Raw genomic sequence first — 22587 nt, 5'->3', positions numbered from 1 at the left:
GCTGGCTAAACTTAACATCCTTCCTAGACGTGGTTATCGAGGGAAGTGACCCTTTGGAGTTTTAAATAATCGAAGGACGACAGTGCACGGTGGCCTTGATAACGAGCACAGCAGTGGAGGATATCTTGACAAGGTTAGCACCGGAGTACAGTGGCCAACACACACACCAGCTGGGGGGCTAAGTCAGCACAAGACAATGAAGCCCGATGTCCTCCGATAAAGGGAATAGGTAGGGGAGAGCGGCGAGGGTGGCATTTGCTGAGCCAAACTCATCAAGTCACACCAACAACAACACATAATTCTGCTAAAAAACAATGACAATTTCTCTCAACCGGTGCCTTTTTATGTGAGTGCTGATGCCACCCTGTGATAAACAGTTCCCACTTTGTCAAAGGGAGGGGCACAAAATATTTTGCTAGTCCATTCACCGCTCGCCTCTCCAGGGTGCTGTTGGAGAGACGCATATAGCTGGGGCGCTCCACCAAAGTTCGGTCAAAAAGAAAATATCAAAAATAAATCATGTAGCAGATATAGGACATGGTAGAAAGAGTATGTGGCCTTTTCTGTAGCCTACAGGCTGGAGATCAAATGTATGGCAATGTAATGAGACGGACACCTTTTACATCATGCACGTTTCTCCGATCAAATAGCCTAACTTATTTGACGGCCAATTAAATAAATCATGCACTGTCATGTTAAGAAACAACATAACCTAAAAACAGGACATGGGAAGATACAATCCGAAAAATGGGGAGCAGTCAACTTGCTTGATACAACTAAAATAACTTTGCGAGAAGAATGGACAATTAGTGTCTGGTGTACGGTTTTATATGAATATATGAACCACGCACACTTCCTCCCACGCTGTCAAGTCAACGGCGTGACTATTATTATTACCCGATATTATCAATACTTTCAACCGTACTAACGTCTGAAATGTATGAAGTAGAACTTCTTGCATCCCCACTTTCTAAAGAAACACGATGGAGGATGTTTTTCTTTACCGTTTATTGGCGTGGCTTAGAAGGAAGTAACGCGATCTGGCTTGCCCCTCCCCGCTGAGGCAAACCTCTATTTCACCTTGACAATAATGCTATATTTTCCAACTATACGGGTGTCCAGAAGTTGTTTTTTTCCCTTCTCACACCCAGTGTAGTTGGAGGATCTTGTGAAACAGCTTCTCGCGGTGTCCTATCGCTTTATTGAACTGATGAGTAGGCCTACCAAAGAAACATCTCACAGCTACATAGTTCTCATCGGGCGTGTGTATGAATGACTTGACGAGAAGCTCTGAATACGGCGTGACAACCTGTTGACCGGTGAGTCATTATCTTTTTGTCTTACAGGCTTTCACTTATTGGTGCCTTGTTGAGTTCCGTTTTGAATGGTCAAGTAAAATAATACATGCAAATGTACTTGTATATTTTACAGGATTGACTTTTATATGTCTGAGGCTGTGTCCGAAATGTATTGTCTACTACTCACTCAAACTACATCGTGTGCTGTGCCCAGTTTCCCGATAGCGATATAATTTAGGTTTACGAGTGTTTTAACGATGCAGCTTTCCTACAGCAGCCGAAGATGTAGGCCTAACATGCGTTTCTCAAAACACCACGTAGAAAGAACGGTCGCTAGGTGCGTGGTTGGAACATGTCAATCGTGATAGGATCTCAAGAAGAGCACTCGTATCCGCTTTCTCAATTTAAATATTTTCTTAACTCTATAATTCGTTCACAATACTGACAACTAATCAGCTGATATATATTAATAGGCCACCAACGTCTGCAAATAGAGGGGCTTATTCCGTTTACCAATGAAAATGCACTAAATCACCGATTTTGGCACATTGTGCATTTGTTAGGCTACACATCCTGAAATGTAGGCGACTAATTTGTCTCAATACAACTAACAAAATAGAACTCAATTGATTGACCACGAAATATATTTCAATATGATTGAAATAGGCCTATAGTCTAGTGTTTATTTTTATTGTAGTCCTCTCGGATTTCATTTGAAGCATATTTGTATGCGTCGCTTGTTTGTATCAATTGCAAAGACGTGCTACTTTTTTTCGTCAACTTCCTAAATTATCAGCGGTCACAGAGAAGACAGATAAACCATGTGATTATATGTTTAGCGGAGGTCTGTGTATAAAGTGACACGGGAGGGCAAAAAAAGCATTAACTATTCATTTAACTGTTCTACGAGTGGTCTGGGACAGGCCCTAGATTACGAATGTTAAATGCAACGTTAAAAACGATGGTTTTGGAAAATAGCTCGGAGATGTAATGAACCTCATACGAAGGTTCTAACTATGAACTTAGCCCTAAAATGTTTTGTTTTTTTGTGTGTGTGTGTAAAATCGGTCCCCCAAGCTTACTGGTCATACATTAGGCTACTATTTAGAAGGTTACCTACTTTTTTGTAAAAACGGATTCCTTAGGCTGCGTTTAGACAGGCAGCTTTAATTGTGAAAATAATAAGGCTAGGGGCAAAGATCCGAATTGTGCTTCCTGTGTAACGGCAATTTATACAACAGATCATCACACTAGGTTTTCCTAGCGGAGTTTTAGTCGGCTAGATTTATCCATACTGCGAATGCGCAGTTAAATTGATTTCCGCCTTTCGATAATTTAAGTGATAATGCCCGAGAAGCCGCTGTTGAGGCTATATTGGCACGGGTATTAGGCCCGATACGAAGTTGAGACCGAACCCCACCCTCCACACACACACACAATTGTTCATTGCTGCGACTTGCTTGCTAGTTGAGATTTTTGCTCTTCACTCCGTTGTCAGTTTAGCCTACATACCACTGATCTTAGTAGCAGAAAGCATTTTTTTATGTGTGTCCTTCAAGGCAGCTGTCAAGGATCACGTCAGGCTGCGTTTCATTATTGATGGAGAGGCACTAGTAATGTCTGCAGTTTTCGGTTTCGCTCTTTGTTTCAAGTGTAGTCTATAAATACATCTCTCTTATTTGTCTAATAGTTCTGAAATGTTTATTGCTTGCCTACATTTTACTCCCTCTGTTTAATATAACACACATACATTAATTATTAATTTTGTTTGACTATCCTGACTTGAAGTTTGTTCTATAGAGAGTATTTGACTAGCCACAACTTGTAAGGAATATAGAGGAGGGTGGGGATTGGTGACCTCTGTCTCCTGGCCTCTAGGCCTACACTCCCTGCCCGCCCGCCCGCCTGCCTGCCCTCTCCCTGGGCCTGAGAGCTTACTCCCTGTAACTACAGGCCTCCACACCTACCTGGTCAACACCCTTCTCCTTTGGCCTTAAAGTATAGCTTACTATCTGGAATTACTAAAACGTGTATAGTCCCGCTGTCAGGAACCCCGTGAAACAGGCTCTGTGCACCTAGTGACCCACCTACTTTTTAACGCTCAGAGACAAAGTCCCTACTCCAACCTCCACAGCCTGAGTGCTGCTCCCAGCCCCCCGAGTCCGGCCGCCCCTGCTCGGACTCTGAGTGTCCCCCGCCTTGGGGGAGGCCTCCTCGTGCACCTGGGGACCCTTTGACTTCCACAGCTGACTTTCCAATCTGACTCACAGTCCCACCAGAGGATGGGTCCGGGTGGATGGGCGACCACCACCTAGCCCCCTACGTATCCAGAGCCCAATGTCAATATTTTATGCCTTCTACCCGCCTGCCTGTGCCCCCTCACACTCGGTGTCTGGCCTCTGGCCCTTCTGCGTGCACCTGGTAAGTAAAGAAGAAGGAGGATGGTGGAGGAAGACTCCTTCCGTCCCGACAAAAGCTTGGATCAAGGGCTGACTTTTAATAGATCGCAGCGAGTGAGCTGCTCTGCTACGTACGAAACCTTAACCCAGAATCGGGTCGTCTACGAGTGATTTAGCACCAGGTTCCCCACAAACATGCGGTGCGCATCAGGAGAAGGGCAGCAACTCACCCGGCCGCACCCCAACTCCGTCACGGACTGCTCTACTCATCTGCCAAAAGAGGCAGGCTGTCCTGGGCCAACCGAAGATCCGCGCCGCTAAGGTATCATTACGTTTAGGGGGGGATTCTGACTTAGAGGCGTTCAGTCATAATCCCACAGATAGTAGCTTCGCACCTTTGGCTCCTCAGCCAAGCACATACACCAAATGTCTGAACCTGTTGTTCTTCCTCGTACTGAGCAGGATTACTACAGTTGGGTACGCTCCTTTGAATTTCATCAAGTGATCCTAGGCTGCTTCCGTCCATTTTATGGGTCCACAGAAAATCAATGGGCGTTGATGGTACTACCCACATCAGATGTAGGACTTCCTCCCCAGACAAGCTGGAGATGCCTCTCCTCACTTCGTAGGGCATGAGCCAGATCCATGCATTGCCCTATCACTGCGGGGCCAATGGGTTTCGTCTCCGCCTCGAGTCTAGTGAGCGTAGAGGAGACCTCCACAAATACAATGTGTGGTGTCCCACACAGGCAAGCCTAGGCCTGGTAGTGTCAGCTAATGGTAAGGCACATGTCATCTCCACTACATGCTCCAAGGAGTGTGGAGGAGAGCTCCCACATAGAATGTGTAGAGTCCCGCACCCTGGCGAACCTGAGACCTGGCAGTGTCCATAACTGCTAGGCACATTCCATCTCCATTTAGTGCTCCACTGTTAGAGGGTCCAGCCAAAGCCAGCTTTCGATTCAAACCTTCGGTTTAGAGTTAGCGAAGTTTTTATTTAACCTTTATTTAACTAGGCAAGTCAGTTAAGAACACATTCTTATTTACAATGATGGCCTAGGAACAGTGGGTTAACTGCCTTGTTCAGGGGCAGAACGACAGATTTTTACCTTGTCAGCTTGGGGATTCGATCTAGCAACCTTTCGGTTACTGGCCCAACTCTCTAACCACTAGGCTACCTGCCGCCCCAGTATACGGGGGGGGGAGGGGGATGCGTGTTAAAACGTTTCACCACATAGTACACAGCCGTCTCCCAGGACTTTAACCCCCCCCCCCCCAGCCAAAGCCAGGGATGCGTTCGAGCCATTATTATCAGATTTGCTTCCTGTCAAGGTCAGGATTCGTTTACAAGAGCAGAAAATCATTGAGTCTGGTGGAGCCGCCCTCACATTTTCATGCTTGACCGAAAGCCCTGTATTCCAGGACCGACTGCCGCCTTCTGTAAACAATCAACAGCTGTCACCATCGGCAGCTGACTCCTGTTTGGTTTGCATCGTTAGTGACACCTGAAAACAGGTGACATACAGGGAGAGATTGGAAGAGAACTGCTAGAGGGCTACCTCATTATCTCCCTTTACCCCCTGTACTAACATGCTAGAGATAGTATGTATCCTAGCCGTTGGAGAGACTCCCTCAAACAAGTGACAGAGTAGGGGTTGGAAGAGCCCTCCAAGGGCTACGGTACTATTTATCCCGAAGTTATGGATCTGACTTTGCCGTCTTCCCTTACCTCCCCTGTCTTAACCTATCTGAGTTAGTCACTCTCAGCCGGACCAGGGTTTCGTTCGACCTGAAGTCCCCTTTTGCTCCAGTTTGTTGTTATGTTAGGGCTACCTGCAAGCAGGTGACACAATGTATGGTTTGGGGTCGACCGTATTCGACTTCACATTATTTTGGGAAGCATAGACATCCAATGTCCTGGGCTAAGGACTCCATAAGAGTCATAGTTACTCCTGCTGTTTACCCGCGCTTCATTGAATCTCTTCACCTTGACATTTAGAGCACTGGGCAGATATCACATTGCGTCAACACCCACCTTGAGTCTTCAATGCTTTGTTTTAATTAAACAGTCGGATTCCCCTGGTCCGCAACAGTTCTAAGTCCGCTGTTATGCGCTGCGCGAATGGGGCCGGCATGTGCCGTAGCTGGGGAGATCCACGAGAAGGGACAGGGCGCGTATCCAGAGTCGCCGCCAACCGCCGGACCCCCCCCCCACCGGTCTGCTGACAGACACCACCCTGACAACCCCGCACACAGCCGCTCGCGAGACCACGAGATTTGCCACACAACAAACTTCCAGGGTGGCGAAAGAGTGACTCTCTCGGGCGAACCCATTCCAGGGCGCCCTGCCCTTCACAAAGAAAAGAGAACTCTCCCTGGGGCTCCCGCCAGCTTCTCTGGGATCGGTTGCGTTTCTGCATTGGACACCTCACTGCGCCCGTCTCCGCCAGTCTGTGGACATTCTGAAAGTAGTTTTGAGGTCAGTAGGTCACATGACCAAAGAGCTATTGAAATGAGAAAGTTTGAAAAATTCATGTAAAACCATGTGAGATGAAAATGGACAAACTAAAGGGTGTGCAATGCGAGTGTACATTCTGAACCTTGTTTGAGGTCAGTAGGTCACATGACCAAGGAGCTATTGAAATTCGAATGTTAAAAAAAAATTGTACTTTTGTTACGCTCCCTAATTCAACTAGGAATACCAAATGCTGTTCACTTCTCCACATGTTTATTATCTTTGGAAAGGGAATTCATGTCCAAATCATGAAAATAAGTCCTGTGCAATGTGCGCAATTTTTCCAACATCATGACATTTATTTGGAGTCTGTGGCACAAGTGGTTTGAGGGCTATTACGATTTGAAAGCGTGAATATCTGTTGTCTAGCCAACCTGAAACTGTCTTTACCTCGTTTGAAAAGTAGTGCTTTTATTTTTTGAATTAGTCCATTCTATAGTCAGAGCATTAACTTTTCAACTGTGCTCCGCATCGGAGCAATTTATTTAACATCATGAGCGGCACCTCTGTCACTGTCATTGCGGCACATTGGTCTAGTTATGTAAGGGGATTGAATGCATGTTTTAAAGAAACGCCGCTCAAGATTAGTGGAGCTGAATGGAGCGAGAGAATGTTCTCCGCTGAGTTTATAAAACCTTTTAAAAAGAGGAGCACAGTAGTGCTGTTTTATGTACAATGCTAACACAATTAGTGCTGTTACTCCCGTCCCTATTATTGTAGACATTTGATAGCATGTACTAAAGTTGATTTAATCCACACTTGCATTAGTCCCCTCGTTTGGTGATTGGCATTTAGGAAGCAACAACGAAAAGGCAGCTGACAGACCTACAGTATGTTTTAGCAGGGAAGTTTGGTAGGGTGACTTGATTTGTAACTATTAAAATAATAGTGAACTGAAAAGTGTAAGCTTGATTGTAGGGGGTGGGGGGGACAATGAATATAATAATAATTTGGTTAGGGGGTAGGGGCAGAGTTGAAATCTTGTCTATAGGAGACTTATCTATTTACTTGTCTATAGGAGACTTATCTATTTACTTAATTTAGTCTTAACAGCGGAACTATTCTCATTAACAATGGGCTAATATATAGGGTAATTACTGTGCTTGTCAGAAAGAACACTACTGTTATTATCCACACTTATTTTATTATTCCACTTCTTCCCAATTTTGCCACAAATCGCATTTGAAATCTGATTTGATTGAACCTTTATTTAACTAGGCATGTCAGTTAAGAACAAATTCTTATCATGACAGCCTACCAACAGGCCCCCTGTGGGGACAGGCTGGGATTAATATTATTTTTTAAATATAGGACAAAACACATCACGACAAGAGACACCACAACACTACATAGAGAGACCTAAGACGACAACATAGCATGGCAGCAGCACAACATGGCAGCAGCACAACATGGTAGCAACACAACATGGTGCAAACATTATTGGGCACAGGCAACAGCACAAAGGGCAAGCAGGTAGAGACACCAATAGTTCATGCGAAGCAGCCACAACTGTCAGTAAGAGTGTCCATGATTGAGTCTTTGAATGAAGAGATTGAGATAAAACTGTCCAGTTTAAGCTTTTTTGCGGCTCGTTCCAGTCGTTAGCTGCAGTGAACTGGAAAGAGGAGCGACCCAGGGATGTGTGTGCTTTGGAGACCTTTAACAGAATGTGACTGTCAAAACAGGTGTTGTATGTGGAGGATGAGGGTTGCAGTAGGTTTCTCAGATAGGGGTGAGTGTTTTTATAAATAAGCATCAACCAGTGGGTCTTGCGACAGGTATACAGAGGATGACCAGTTTACAGAAGAGTATAGAGTGCAGTGATGTGTCCTATAAGGAGCATTGGTGGCAAATCTGATGGCCGAATGGTACATCTAGCCACTCGAGAGCACCCTTTCGTGCTGATCTATAAATTACGTCTCTGTAATCTAGCATGGGTATGATGGTCATCTGTATCAGGTTTAGCTGGGGTGAAAGAAGTGTGATTACGATAGAGGAAACCAAGTCTAGATTTAACTTTAGCCTGCAGGTTTTATATGCGCTGAGAAAAACAAACTCCCAGGTACTTGTATGAGGTGACTACCTCCAGGTCTAAATCCTCAGGTAGTAATCACACCAGTGGGCGGAAGGGCATTCTTCTTACCAAACCACATTACCTTGGTCTGAACACCTCCAAAACAAAAGGTAAAGGGCAGCGAAAGCTTGTTGGACACTACGAAGCGTTGTTGTAGAGCGTTTATCACAATCCGGGGAGGGGTATAAGACTAGCATTTGCATATGAATGGATGAGAGCGCTTCCTACTGCCTGAGCTATGTTGTTGATGTAAATTGAGGAGAGCGTGGGGCCTAGGATCGAGCCTTTGGATACTCCCTTTCTGACGGGCAGTGGCTGAGACAGCAGATGTTCTGACTTTATATACTGCACTCTGAGAGAGGTAGTTAACAAACCAGGCCAAAGACCCCTTGTACACCAATACTCCTTAGCCGGCCCACAAGAATGGAATGGTCTACCGTATCAAAAGATTTGTCCACGTCAGTATAAATAACAGCACAATATTGCTTAGAATCCAGGGCAATGGTGACATCATTGAGAACATTTTAAGGTTGCAGTGACACATCCATAACCTGAGCAGAAACCAGATTGCATACCAGAGAGAATACTATAGACAAGAACGTTAGTCAGTTGATTATTGACAAGTTTTTCAACACTTTTGATAAACAGGGAAAATTAGAAATTGGCAAATGACAGTTCGGATCAGCTTGATCTCCCCCTTCAAATAAAGGATGCACCGTGGCTGCCTTCCAAGCAATGGGAATCTCCCCAGAAAGGAGACCGGTCAAAAAGGTCGGAGATAGGCTTAGCGATGATAGGGGCTGCAACCTTAAAGAAGAAAGGGTCTAAACCATCTGACCCAGATGTTTTTTGGGGGTCAAGTTTAAGGAGCTCCTTTAGCACCTCGAACTCTGTGACTGCCTGCAGGGAGAAACTTTGTAGGGGAAAAAGAGGGAGGAGCATCGGGGCTATTTGCATTCGAAGGGGTGGGAGATGAGGAAATGTTGGACAGGCAAGGAGGCATGGTTGAGTTAATGAAGTAGTGATTTAAAGAGCTCAGCCATGTGCTCTTTGTCAGTAACAACCACATCATTAAGGGACATGGGTAGCTTTGAGGAGGAGGGTTTATTCTCCAGGTCTTTAACCTCTAGAACTTCTTGGAGAACTGCTCCTTAAAGTAAGTAACTTTGACCTTCCGGATAGCCTGAGTGCACTTTTTTAATTCGCCTGAACGTGAGCCAGTCAGCCTGATTTATGCGTGTGCCGAGCCTTTCGCCAAATGGAATTCTTGAAGTGGAGTAACTCTGACAGATCACAGCCAAACCAGGGGCTGAACCTGTATTTAATTCTCATTTTCTTTATGGGGACTTGTTTAACATACCACTGAAAATATCAAAAAAGAAGGTCCAAGCGTCTTCGACAGAGGGGATCAAGCTGATTCTATACCATTTTACAGAGGCCAGGTCATGAAGGAAGGCTTGCTCATTAAAGTTTTTAGCAAGTGTCTATGACAAATCAGGACAGGTCGTTTCACTGAGCAGCCATCACGAACACAGGCTGTAAAACAGTAGTCACTAAGGTCATTACAGAAAACACCAGACTGATACCTATCAGGATTATTTGTGAGGATAACATCAAAGAGTAGCCTTTTCTGGGTGTTTGGAATCATACCGAGTCGGGTTGGTAATAATATGAGAAAGATTTAGGGAGTCCCATTGCTTTAGGACTTGGTCAGGTGGTTTAAGCATGTCCAAGTTTAGGTCACCTAGCAGGATAAATTCAGACTTAGTGTAAATGGCCAGGAGAGAGCATAGGGCAGGAAGGGTACAGGCTGGTGCTGATGGAAGACGATAGCACCCAGCAACAGTCAACAAAGAGCCATTTGATGCTTAAAACCAGCAAATTAATTTGTTTGGGGAGAGACTTGGTGGAGACAACTGAGCACTGAAGGTGTTGCTTGGTAAAGATTGCCACTCCACCACCTTTGGAAGATCTGTCTTTCCAAAAGCAGTTAAAACCAGAAAGGTTAACATCAGTATTCAAAACACACTTCCTTAACCACATCTCAGTAATGAACAACACATCTGGATTGGAGCTGTGAACCCACACTTTCAATTGATACATTTTAGGTAATAAGCTTCTAGTGTTAACGTGCAGAAAACCCAGGCTTTTACGAGAGCAGAAATCAGTGAAGCCGAAATCAGGGGAGAATTGGGATTAGCAACAGTAGATGGGCCAGGGTGTACAGGCACATTTCCAGATATAATCAGCAGTAATACAATCAGGGCACGGCAGAGGACCGGGAGAGCTCTGCAGTGTTGATTTGACATTTGAATGTGCATCAGATGGCAACAAGATCATATTGTACAGCAATTTAATCAGGTAACATGAATACAAAGCCGGTGAGAGGTGGTTAAAATAGGATGGTAGGCCAAGAGTCCGTGTAACCAATAGTCGGGGTCCCGTGTTTGGGAACAAACTGTCTGCCCCACGGTTGGGTAAACGAGCAAGTTTATATTCACAAAGCACACTGGAGTCATGATGCAAATAGCATAAAGCACAAGAAAAAAAATATAATGACTTGGGGCCATTGTAAGTTCAAAGCGTCACTCGCCCCAACAGTGCGTGTGTGCTGGAGGCGAGTAAAAGCTCGGGGGTACCTGTACCAGACAAGGGGAGACTGGGCAGACGGTCAACACATTGTCAGGTGGAATCCAAAAAGCAGTGCAGCAGGCAATGGGAGTAGGTTACACCCACTTGGGAGAAGCTTTTTTCGGGAGGCAGATTCCTTATAGAAAATCCCAGCTATCTAGCTATCGTAGCTAGCAAGCCCCTGTCTCGTTTTTTTTTCTGTGGAAAAGGGGGTCGTTAGCTAACTATATCGCTTCAGTTTCGGCGACTGATCCTTTACGACATTCAACCAAAGTTGTCCTGTGGCTGTTATATTTTGGCGATTGCGGGAGGTATGTGTGTCAAACAGGCGTCACACACACACACGGTATCCCCAAAGCAACACCATTCTAACGGCTGTTGTGCATTGTCAGACTGCGAAGAGGCGTGGAGTTGCCTGCAGACATGGTGCCCTTCGAATTCGCTACAATGTTACTCTCAATCCCCTGCGTATGCCAACACTGCATAGTATATTTTAGAGTAACAGTTAGGCCAGCAGCCTATATGTCATAATGGCATGGTGTTTTATGTAGGCTACACTTCCAATGAAGTAGTCTCATATGCTTATTACTTGAGTTGCCTCACCTCCCACAGACTCTTGCTAAAACCGCTGCTTCATTGTTCATTTTTCCGACAGCCGTTGGATGGGCCTGTAATTTACTCTCACTTACCCACTAATGTTCAATTAGTGGGTAATCTAGTGTGCCGCTATAGATTTATAATGGGCTGCAAAATAGCGGTGTTGGAGCGAATTTGGAGAGCAGCTTGAAATGGGGCATACTCTGGTCTCCAGGATCCCAAGATAATTCGTTTTATTGGGTGTGCTCACATAGCCAACTAGCCTATAGTCGTAAGGGGGAAATAATACAGTTAGTAAAGCACCATGGATAAAGTTGATAATAGTTGCCATTATGCACACATTTATTTGCAAGGTGTTTGCCTAGGCTACGCAGCAGAACGTTGTAGCAGATGACAGGAACTCGTCCACACTTCTCTTCGTATTTAGTGACCAGCGCCAATTTTTTTTCTATTTTTTCTTTTGGTACTCATAACCCACCATTGCCATTTAGTGTATGCCTATAATCTGAAATTGTCAGTGGGAAATTTGGCATGGGAGTTATTAACTCATTCCATTGGTAAGCGTAGGTACGCAATGATGCCTGTTTGAACCAGCATTAGGTCATTTGTTTGTTTTTTGACCCTACTTTGTACTACCCACACACAACCCGCTATCTCTACCTACACTATATATACAAAAGTATGTGGACACAACTTCCAATTAGTCCATTTGGCTATTTCAGCCACACCCGTTGCTGACCGGTGTATAAAATCGAGCACACCGCCATGCAATCTCCATAGACAAACATTGGCATTAGAATGGCCTTACTGAAGAGCTCAGTGACTTTCAACGTGGCACCGTCATAGGATGCCACCTTTCCAACAGGTCAGTTCATCAAATTTCTGCACTGCTAGAGCTGCCCCGCTCAACTGTAAGTGCTGTTATTGTGAAGTGGAAACGTCTAGGTGCAATAACTGCTCAGCCGCGAAGTGGTAGACCACACAAGCTCAGAGAACGGGACCGCCGTGTGCTGTAGCACGTAAAAATCGTTTGTTATTGGTTACAACACTCAATACCGAGTTCCAAACGGCCTCTGAAGCAACGTCAGAACATGAGCTTCATGAAATGGGTTTCCGTGGCTGAGCAGCTGCACACAAGCCTAAAATCACCATGTCAAATCAAATGTTATTGCTCACATACATGTGTTTAGCATATGTTATTGTGGGTGTTACGAAATGCTTGTGCTTCTAGCTCCGACAGTGCAGAAATATCGAACAGTTTCACAACTAATACACAGAAATATGTGTGTGTGTCAGAGCGGCATTGGACTAAGATAGAGGCATCGTATAGAGTACAGTATATACATATGAAATGGGTGATGACATTTTACAACAATTAAAGTGACTAAGATAGTGTGGAGTGCAGTTTACATACACTTAGGTTGGAGTCATTAAAACTCGTTTTTCAACCACTCCACAAATTTATTGTTAACAAACTATAGTTTTGGCAAGTCGTTTAGGACATCTACGTTGTGCATGACACAAGTAATTTTTCCTAAAATTGTTTACAGATTATTTCACTTGTAATTCATTGTATCACAATTCAGGTGGGTCAGAAGTTTACATACACTAAGTTGACTGCCTTTTTAAAGAGCTTGGAACATTCCAGAGAATGATGTCATGGTTTTAGAAGCTTCTGATAGGCTAATTGACATCATTTGAGTCAACTGGAGGTGTGGATGTATTTCAAGGCCTACCTTCAAACTCTGTGCCGCTTTGCTTGACATCATGAGAAAATCAAATGAAATCAGCCAAGACCTCAGAAAACAAATTGTAGACCTCCAAGTCTGGTTCATCCTTGGGAGCAATTTCGAAATGCCTGAAGGTACCACATTCATCGGCACAAACAATAGTACGCAAGTATAAACACCATGGGACCACGCAGCCGTCGTACCGCTCAGGAACGAGACGCATTCTGTCTCCTAGAGATGAAGGTACTTTGGTGCAAAAAGTGCAAATCAATCCCAGATCAACAGCAAAGGACCTTGTGAAGATGCTGGAGGAAATGGGTACAAAAGTATCTATATCCACAGTAAAACGAGTCCTATATCGACATAACCTGAAAGGCCACTCGGCAAGCAAGAAGCCACTGCTCCAAAACCGCCATAAAAAGCCAGACTACAGTTTGCAACTGCACATGGGGACAAAGATCGTACTTTTTGGAGGAATGTCCTCTAGTCTGATGAAACAAAAATGAACTCTTTGACCATAATGACCATCGTTATGTTTGGAGGAAAAAAGGGGAGGCTTGCAAGCCGAAGAACAGCATCCCAACCGTGAAGCACGGGGGTGGCAGCATCATGTTGTGGGGGGGCTTTTCTGCAGGAGGAACTGGTGAACTTCACAAAATAGATTGCATCCTGAGGCAAGAATATTATGTGGATTTATTGAAGCAACATCTCAAGACATCAGTGAGGAAGTTAAAGCTTGGTCGCAAATGGGTCTTCCAAATGGACAATGACCCCAAGCATACTTCCAAAGTTGTGGCAAAATGGCTTAAGGACAACAAAGTCAAGGTGTGAGTGGCCATCACAAAGCCCTGACCTCAATCCTATAGAACTTGTGGGCAGAACTGAAAAAGCGTGTGTGAGCAAGGAGGCCTACAAAACTGACTCTGTTACACCTGCTCTGTCAGGAGGAATGGGCCAAAATTCACCCAACTTATTGTGGCAAGCTTGTGGAAGGCTACCCAAAACGTTTGACCCAAGTTAAACAATTTAAAGGCAATGCTACCAAATATTAATTGTGTATGGAAACCTCCGACCCACTGGGAATGTGATGAAAGAAATAAAAGCTGAAATAAATAATTCTCTCTACTATTATTCTGACATGTCACATTCTTAAAATAAAGTGGTGATCCTAACTAACCTAAGACAGGGAATTACTAGGATTAAATGTCAGGAATTGTGAAACTGAGTTTAAATGTATTTGACTAAGGTGTAGGTAAACTTCTGACTTCAACTGTATGAGATGAGTAATGCTAGATAAGGAATCTTTTTTAAAGTGGCTAGTGAACCATTTCTAAAAGTGGCCAGTGATTCCTAATCTATGTCAATAGGCAGCTGCCTTTGATGTGCTAGTGATGGCTCTTTAGCAGTCTGATGGCCTTGAGATAGAAGCTGTTTTTCAGTCTCTCGGTCCCAGCTTTGATGCGCCTGTACTGACCTCGCCTTCTGGATGATAGCGGGGTGAACAGGCAGTGGCTCAGATGGTTGTTGTCCTTTATCTTTTTGGCCTTCCTATGGCTTTGGGTGCTGTAGGTGTCCAGGAGGGTGGAAAGTTTGTCCCCGGTAATGCGTTGGGCAGACCGCTCCACCCTCTGGAGAGCTTTGTGGGCGGTGCAGTTGCCGTACCAGGCGGTGATACAGCCCAACAGGATGCTCTCAATTGTGCTTCTGTAAAATTGAGGGTTTTAGGCCAAATTTCTTTAGCCTCCTGAGGTTGAAGAAGCGCTGTTGCGCCTTCACCACACTGTCTGTATGTAGACCATTTCAGTTTGTTAGTGATGTGTACACCGTGGAACTTGAAGCTTTCCACCTTCTCCATTGCGGTCCCATCGATGTGGATAGGGGGGTGCTCCCTCTGCTGTTTCCTGATGTCCACAATCATCTCTTTAGTTTTGTTGAAGTTAGAGGTTATTTTCCTGACACCACACTCCCAGAGCCCTCACCTCCTCCCTGTAGGCGGTCTCATCGTTGTTGGTAATCAAGCATACCACTGTAGTGTCGTCTGAAAACTTGATGATTTGAGTTGGAGACGTGCATGGCCATGCAGACATGGGTGAACAGGGAGTACAAGAGGGGGCTGAGCACGCACCCTTGTGGGGCCCCAGTGTTTCCTACCTTCACCACCTGGGGGTGACCGTCAGGAAGTCCAGGACCCAGTTGCACAGGGTGGGATTCAGGACCAGGGCCTCGAGCTTGGAGGGTACTATGGTGTGGAATGCTGAGCTATAGTCAATAAGTGTTTATCTTATATAGGTATGCCTCTTGTCCAGATGGGACAGGGCAGTGTGGTGGCGTTTGCATCATGTCTGGATCTATTGGGGCGGTAAGCAAATTGAAGTAGGTCTAGGGTGGCAGATTGTTGTAAAGCTCACCGCCATTGGACTCTAGAGCAGTGGAAACGCATTCTGAGTGATAACTCAAGCTTCACCATCTGCCAGTCTGACGGACGCATCTGGATGCATAGTGCCAATTTTAAAGTTTGGTGGAGCAGTAATGATCTGGGGCTGTTTTTCATGTTTTGGGCTAGGCCCCTTAGTTCCAGTGATGGGACATCTCTTTACGCTACAGCATACAATGACATTTGAGATGATTCTGTGCTTCTAACTTTGTGGCAACAGTTTGGGAAAGACCCTTTCCTGTCTCAAGATGACAATGCCCCCCTGCATAAATTGAGGCCCATACAGAAATGGTTTGTCGAGATTGGTGTGGAAGAACTTGACTGCCCTGCACTGAGCACTGCCCTTAAGCCCATTGAACACCATTGGGATGAATTGGAACGCAGACTGCAAACCAGGCCTAATCGTCCGACCTCATTAATGCTCTTGTGGCTGAATGGAAGCAAGTCCCCGCAACAATGTTCCAACATCTAGTGGAAAACCTTCCCAGAAGAGTGGAGGCTGTTATAGCAGCAAAGGGGGGACCAACTCCATATTAATGCCCATGATTTTGGAATGAGATGTTTGACGGGCAGGTGTCCACATACACACTACATGACCAAAAGTATGTGACCACAGTGTCCTTCTGAAAACAATCTGTGGCAATATTTTCCAGGTCCTAATGCTTATAATATTATGTGCTAAAATATCAATGATTTCCTTACTAAAGCCAATTCTAAAGTATAGTTTCACCAAGTCATCTAACTCAGGCATTTCAATGGTGGCACGCACAGCAACGGGGAGCCAGGGAGACATTCCCTTAACCATATCCCCTACATTAATATTGAAATGCTGTATAACTGAGACTTTATTATAAAAATGTTTACTTTCGTCTCAAAAAATATATATTGCCACTATGCTCAATATTGCCATTATTCACTTGGCCCTTATACTCCTCTGTAATGTTTGGTGGTTGTGGCTTTAATCAATGAGTGACATATTTAAAGGGCAGCGGTGCATTTTGAACACAACTGGTCATTCAGTAAATCACAGTTTCTGTTTTTACTGAACGCAGACCAGGGCCTGGTTTCCCAAAAACATCTTAAGGCTAAGTTCATCTTTAGAACCTTTGTAAGAGCATCTTTAAATTCCAGAGCAATTTCCCAAAACAGCCTTTTATAAACGTTGCACATGAAATCGCTCATAATCTAACTCCTGCCTCAGACCACTATTAGAACAGCTAACGCCTCAATTACACCGACAGTGAAAATTTAATTTTGGTCCACCAGAAGTACATTAATATCCAATGGAACGCTGCTTTTGCCTTGCAGCATTGCCTTTCAGAGGCAGTTGCAGTGTGTTCTGTGTGGTGCATACATTAGCTTTATAGAACATATGCCTCAAGTGTATGCTTGACAGAAGTGGTATCAGAAGGTGAACGTTGAACTTTTTGTTGCACAAATATCCAGATATCTGCCAATCATTTTGCGAAACAACACTGTCGGTGGGATCGAGGTGTACGTGTCTTATACCACCGTTTGCCCTCCTGTGTCACTTTACACACACACACACGCACACACCTCTGCTAAACATAGAATGAAGATGTTAATCTGTCTCTGACCTCCGAAAACTTAATTGTTGAATATAAAGCCTAAAAAGTTTGCAATGTTATATACAAGCGAAGCAAGGATGCATTTAAAAAAACTAATTAAAACCAAGATTTATGAATTATATGATAGCTAGTTAGATTATTAGGCTAAATATTGACATCTTTCATGTATGTTCAATTGATAGACCTACCTAGTATTAAGCCATTAGGCTACATCAGTTGCTTCAATATTTGTATTTATGAGGCCAGCTATAGGGTACTATTATCTAAAAGCGCACACATTTCACAGTAGCCTAACCAATAATCTACAGGTCAACATATTAGATCTATGACAACGTCGCTTCACTTGCTACTTCATGGTTAATTGTTTTAATTGTAGATTCTGTAGGCCTCATTGATGCTCAATTCCTGCCTTTTTTGGGGGGGGGGTCAATATTAAGATCACTTTATTGATCAATTGCACACAAGGTCCAACTGAAATTTGACCACCGCTTTTAACCTAACCCCTACAAAATATTTGTTTTTTTTGGGGGGGGGGGGTCAATATTAAGATCACTTTATTGATCAATTGCACACAAGGTCCAACTGAAATTTGACCACTGCTTTTAACCTAACCCCTACAAAATATTTATGTTTGTGTGTTTTGGAGAGGTGTGGGGGAGCTGCCACACTGGGTGCCTGGGGAGCTGTTGTTGTGGGGGGGTTAAGTGCCTTGCTTAAGGGCACAACGGCAGGCAATGGCATCTAGGATTTGATACCAGCAACCCTTCGGTTGCCAGCTCACTTACTGCCAGATTTGAACCGTCAGACACGGAATTGGTCTAGGATTGCCTCTAACCGCTAGGCTGCCTGCCGCTCCTGGGTATTAGCTCTTTATTGCTTTTATGAGAGAGTTGTCTTTCGGGCACAGGATGAGGGCAAATATATGATGTGTTTTTAATCTGCACCAGTTTATTTTCTTTTACTTTGTGTGTACACACAAGCTGTTTAATAACAGTTAAACAAAATTCTTCATTTAGTTGCATTTCTTTGTGTGAATAATGTTTTTCTTTTGCTCTTTACAGGAGGCAAAATGCTGCCAGGTACATTCCTTACTGGACCTTTGCGTACCATCTTGGTGGGGATCCTTGGTATAGGAGGATTTCTGACGCTGTTTGTAATGTACTATCAATCAGCTCCATCTCCGATCTGCCCTCCCCAACCTGCTTTGCCACGTCATTACTCAAAGCCATCTGAGAACAGCTCCTTGTCTAAGAAGCAGCCAGACAAGCCCATCATGCTGTTGTGGTTCTGGCCTGAAAACCGCAGGTTTGATTTTAGCGATTGCACCACTTTCTTCAACATTGATGGCTGCCAACTGACAGATGACCAGTCTCTGTACAACAAGGCAGACGGGGTGCTCATCTTTCACAAATCCATCAAACATGATTTATCCAACTTGCCTCCATCACCTCGACCACCATTCCAGAAGTGGATCTGGTATCATGTGGAATCACCTACAAACACAATTAGAATACCTGGTCTAGAGAACCTTTTCAACTTGACCTTGAGTTATAGGGAAGATGCAGACATCCCTGTACGTTGGCGCTTAACTGCAAGGAAAGGTCAGGGTGAGGACTTTGTGCTGCCCAAGAAGGATAAATTAGTTTGCTGGATTGTGAGTAACAATAACCCTGCAACTGGAACAGCAGTAAGGGATAACTATTACAGAGAACTTGTCAAACATATTAAGGTGGATGTCTATGGAAAAGCCTTTGCTAGATTTTTGAGATATGAGGACTACTTCTCAACACTCTCCAGCTGTAAGTTCTACCTCTCCTTTGAGAACTCAGTCCACAGAGACTACATCACTGAGAAGCTTAACGGACCACTTGCAGCAGGAACAGTGCCAGTAGTATTGGGCCCACCGAGACAGAACTATGAGGACTTTGTCCCGGGAGATTCCTTCATCCATGTTAATGACTTTCCCAATGCAAAAGCCCTGGCTGAATTCCTCCTGAAGTTGGACAAGGATGATGAGGCATATCTGCACTACTTTCAGTGGCGTAGAAACTTATTTGCTCAGCAACATCTAATTCAACTGAGTCAAGAGTTCATCCAAGCTATTTGTTATGCCTGTGACCATGTAGGAAAACATAAGGAGTACAGGGTTGTGCACAATATTTACAAATGGTATTTTGGTTAATCAGACTTACACCCTCTTCTGTGTACAGTGGGGCAAAAAAGTATTGTCAGCCACCAATTGTGCAGGTTCTCCCACTTAAAAAGATGAGGCCTGTAATTTTCATCATAGGTACACTTCAACTATGACAGACAAAATGCAAGAAAAAAAATCCAGAAAATCACATTGTAGGATTTTTATATGAATTTATTTGCAAATTATTGTGGAAAATATGTATTTGGTCAATAACAAAAGTTTCTCAATACTTTATATACCTTTTGTTGGCAATGACAGAGGTCAAATGTTTTCTATAAGTCTTCACAAGGTTTTCACACACTGTTGCTGGTATTTTGGCCCATTCCTCCATGCAGATCTCCTCTAGAGCAGTGATGTTTTGGGGCTGTTGCTGGGCAATACGGACTTTCAACTCCCTCCAAAGATTTTCTAAAGGGTTTAGATCTGGAGACTGGCTTGGCCACTCCAGGACCTTGAAATGCTTCTTACGAAGCCACTCCTTCGTTGCCCGGGCGGTGTGTTTGGGCTCATTGTCATGCTGAAAGACCCAGCCATGTTTCATCTTCAATGCCCTTGCTGATGGAAGGAGGTTTTCACTCAAAATCTCACGATACATGGCCCCATTCATTCTTTCCTTTACACGGATCACTCGTCCTGGTCCCTTTGCAGAAAAACAGCCCCAAAGCATGATGTTTCCACCCCCATGTTTCACAGTAGGTGTGGTGTTCTTTGGATGCAACTCAGCATTCTTTGTCCTCCAAACACGACGAGTTGAGTTTTTACCAAAAAGTTATATTTTGGTTTCATCTGACCATATGACATTCTCCCAATCTTCTTCTGGATCATCCAAATGCTCTCTAGCAAACTTTCGATGGGCCTGGACATGTACTGGCTTAAGCAGGGGGACACGTCTGGCACTGCAGGATTTGAGTCCCTGGCGGCATAGTGTGTTACTGATGGTAGGCTTTGTTACTTTGGTCCCAGCTCTCTGCAGGTCATTCACTAGGTCCCTCTGTGTGGTTCTGGGATTTTTGCTCACCGTTCTTGTGATCATTTTGACCCCACGGGGTGAGATCTTGCCGTGGAGCCCCAGATCGAGTGAGATTATCAGTGGTCTTGTATGTCTTCCATTTCCTAATAATTGTTCCCACAGTTGATTTCTTCAAACCAAGCTGCTTACCTATTGCAGATTCAGTCTTCCCAGCCTGGTGCAGGTCTACAATTTTGTTTCTGGTGTCCTTTGACAGCTCTTTGGTCTTGGCCATAGTGGAGTTTGGAGTGTGACTGTTTGAGGTTGTGGACAGGTGTCTTTTATACTGATAACAAGTTCAAACAGGTGCCATTAATACAGGTAACGAGTGGAGGACAGAGGAGCCTCTTAAAGAAGAAGTTACAGGTCTGTGAGAGCCAGAAATCTTGCTTCTTTGTAGGTGACCAAATACTTATTTTCCACCATAATTTGCAAAAAAATTCATTAAAATCCTACAATGTGATTTTCTGGATTTAAGTGTACCTATGATGAAAATTACGGGCCTCATCTTTTTAAGTGGGAGAACTTGCACAATTGGTGGCTGACTAAATACTTTTTTGCCCCACTGTATGTCTATTACCACCATATTATCCTGTCAATGTACCATGTTCCAGGGTGGAATTTGGTCACACCCAGCAACCCACCATAGCAATGTTCTCACAGTGCCTTTATGACCTATTACCTGTGTACACACTACCTGTAGGAGAAGTGTACCTGGATGTCGACCTGTTCTTGCTAGGTTTTTAAGTGCCCGTTGTAAAAATGACACCCGGAACCATTCACAATCTTATGCAACAACAACCTCTGCGTTCTTTCCTGTTTGAAATACTACTTGATTGTTTTATATCTTTTACATGTTTTTTAAGCTGAAATAATTATGTAAAAAAGTGATTAATGTAATGAATTGTCCATGAAATGAGACAGTTACACATCATAGAGACTTGAAACTGAGTGTGGCTTGAAGAGCAGCTGCAGTGTACTGTAAAACATCCTATAAATGCTAAGCCTCTTTTTCTACGTTGTGAAGTTTGGTACCACTGGAGGGAAATGGTGTTTGTGTTAAATGTAATATATTACATTTAACACAATCATTTATTTGAACTAAGTAAGTCAGTTAAGAACAAATTCTTATTTAAAATGACGGCCTACCGGGGAACAGTGTGTAACCTATCGGTTACTGAAGGTGTTATCTCAATGTCTTATTTCTGGTTAACAATTGACCTTTTACAGCAGTAGGTGAAATCAGGATCAAAGAGTGATTCTTGGTAGTCTTAAACAAATCTACTTTGAAACAGAAGTATACACCTCACACATGGTTATGGGCTTTAAAATAAAAAGACACCTGTGCCATGTCAGACATGCATAATAGAAGACTGACATATAACGGGGCGGCAGGGTAGCCTAGTGGTTAGAGCGTTGGACTAGTAACCGGAAGGTTGCAAGTTCAAACCCCCGAGCTGACAAGGTACATCTGTCGTTCTGCCCCTGAACAGGCAGTTAACCCACTGTTCCTAGGCCGTCATTGAAAATATGAATCTGTTCTTAACTGACTTGCCTAGTTAAATAAAGGTAAAAATTTAAAAAAATAACAAAACTGTTTGACAAAGCCACACTGGATTTTATGTGTAAAAGGAAAGAAAAAAAAGTTTAAGAAAAATATGAATAACATGCCACCCATGAGGGCAATTTGTTCATTTGACTGCAGGAAAGGCCTTGCTGTGATTTTGTTTCTATTTGAATGTTTTCATAAAACAATAAACGGCATCTTCGCAAAGAGCAGTGATGTAAAGTACTTAAGTAGAAATACTTTAAAGAACTAGTTAAATAGTTTTGGGCGTATCTGTACTTTACTATTTATATTTTTGACTACTTTTACTTCACTACATTCCTAAAGAAAATAATTTACTTTTTTTCCTTTAACTCAAAAGTACTCGTTGCATTTTGAATGGCTAGCATGACAGCTGGTCCAGTTCACGCAATTATCAAGAGAACATCCCTGGTCATCCCTATTGCCTTATGATCTAGCGAACTAACTAAACACAGGCTTAGTTTGTAAATGATGTCTGTGTTGGAGTGTGCCCCTGGTTATTTGTAAATAAATGGTGAATTAAAGAAAA

General features: G+C 43.7%; 1 protein-coding gene across 2 annotated transcripts; it reads left to right on the top strand.

Annotated features, from left to right (window-relative positions):
• Positions 1 to 40: 40 nt before the first annotated feature.
• Positions 41 to 22587, top strand: LOC115139182 (4-galactosyl-N-acetylglucosaminide 3-alpha-L-fucosyltransferase 9-like). 2 transcript variants are annotated; one of them, XM_029676316.2, is made up of 2 exons: positions 41 to 133; positions 18329 to 22587. In XM_029676316.2, exon 2 carries the CDS (start codon positions 18337 to 18339, stop codon positions 19447 to 19449), a length of 1113 nt encoding a protein of 370 aa, XP_029532176.2. In that variant the 5' UTR covers positions 41 to 133; positions 18329 to 18336; the 3' UTR covers positions 19450 to 22587. The 2 variants fall into 2 exon arrangements, with proteins under 2 accessions (XP_029532176.2, XP_029532174.2); XM_029676314.2 differs by lacking the exon at positions 41 to 133 and adding an exon at positions 1100 to 1319.

This window comes from Oncorhynchus nerka, linkage group LG13 (assembly GCF_034236695.1).
Source record: "Oncorhynchus nerka isolate Pitt River linkage group LG13, Oner_Uvic_2.0, whole genome shotgun sequence".
Classification (NCBI taxonomy): Eukaryota; Metazoa; Chordata; class Actinopteri; order Salmoniformes; family Salmonidae; genus Oncorhynchus; species Oncorhynchus nerka.
The sequence above is the reverse complement of the archived record's forward strand: the minus strand, read 5'-3'. Positions and strand labels throughout refer to the sequence as shown.

Excerpts from the sequence above, each read along its gene's own strand:
- LOC115139182 (XM_029676316.2), top strand. The coding sequence starts at position 18,337 with ATGCTGCCAGGTACATTCCTTACTGGACCTTTGCGTACCATCTTGGTG.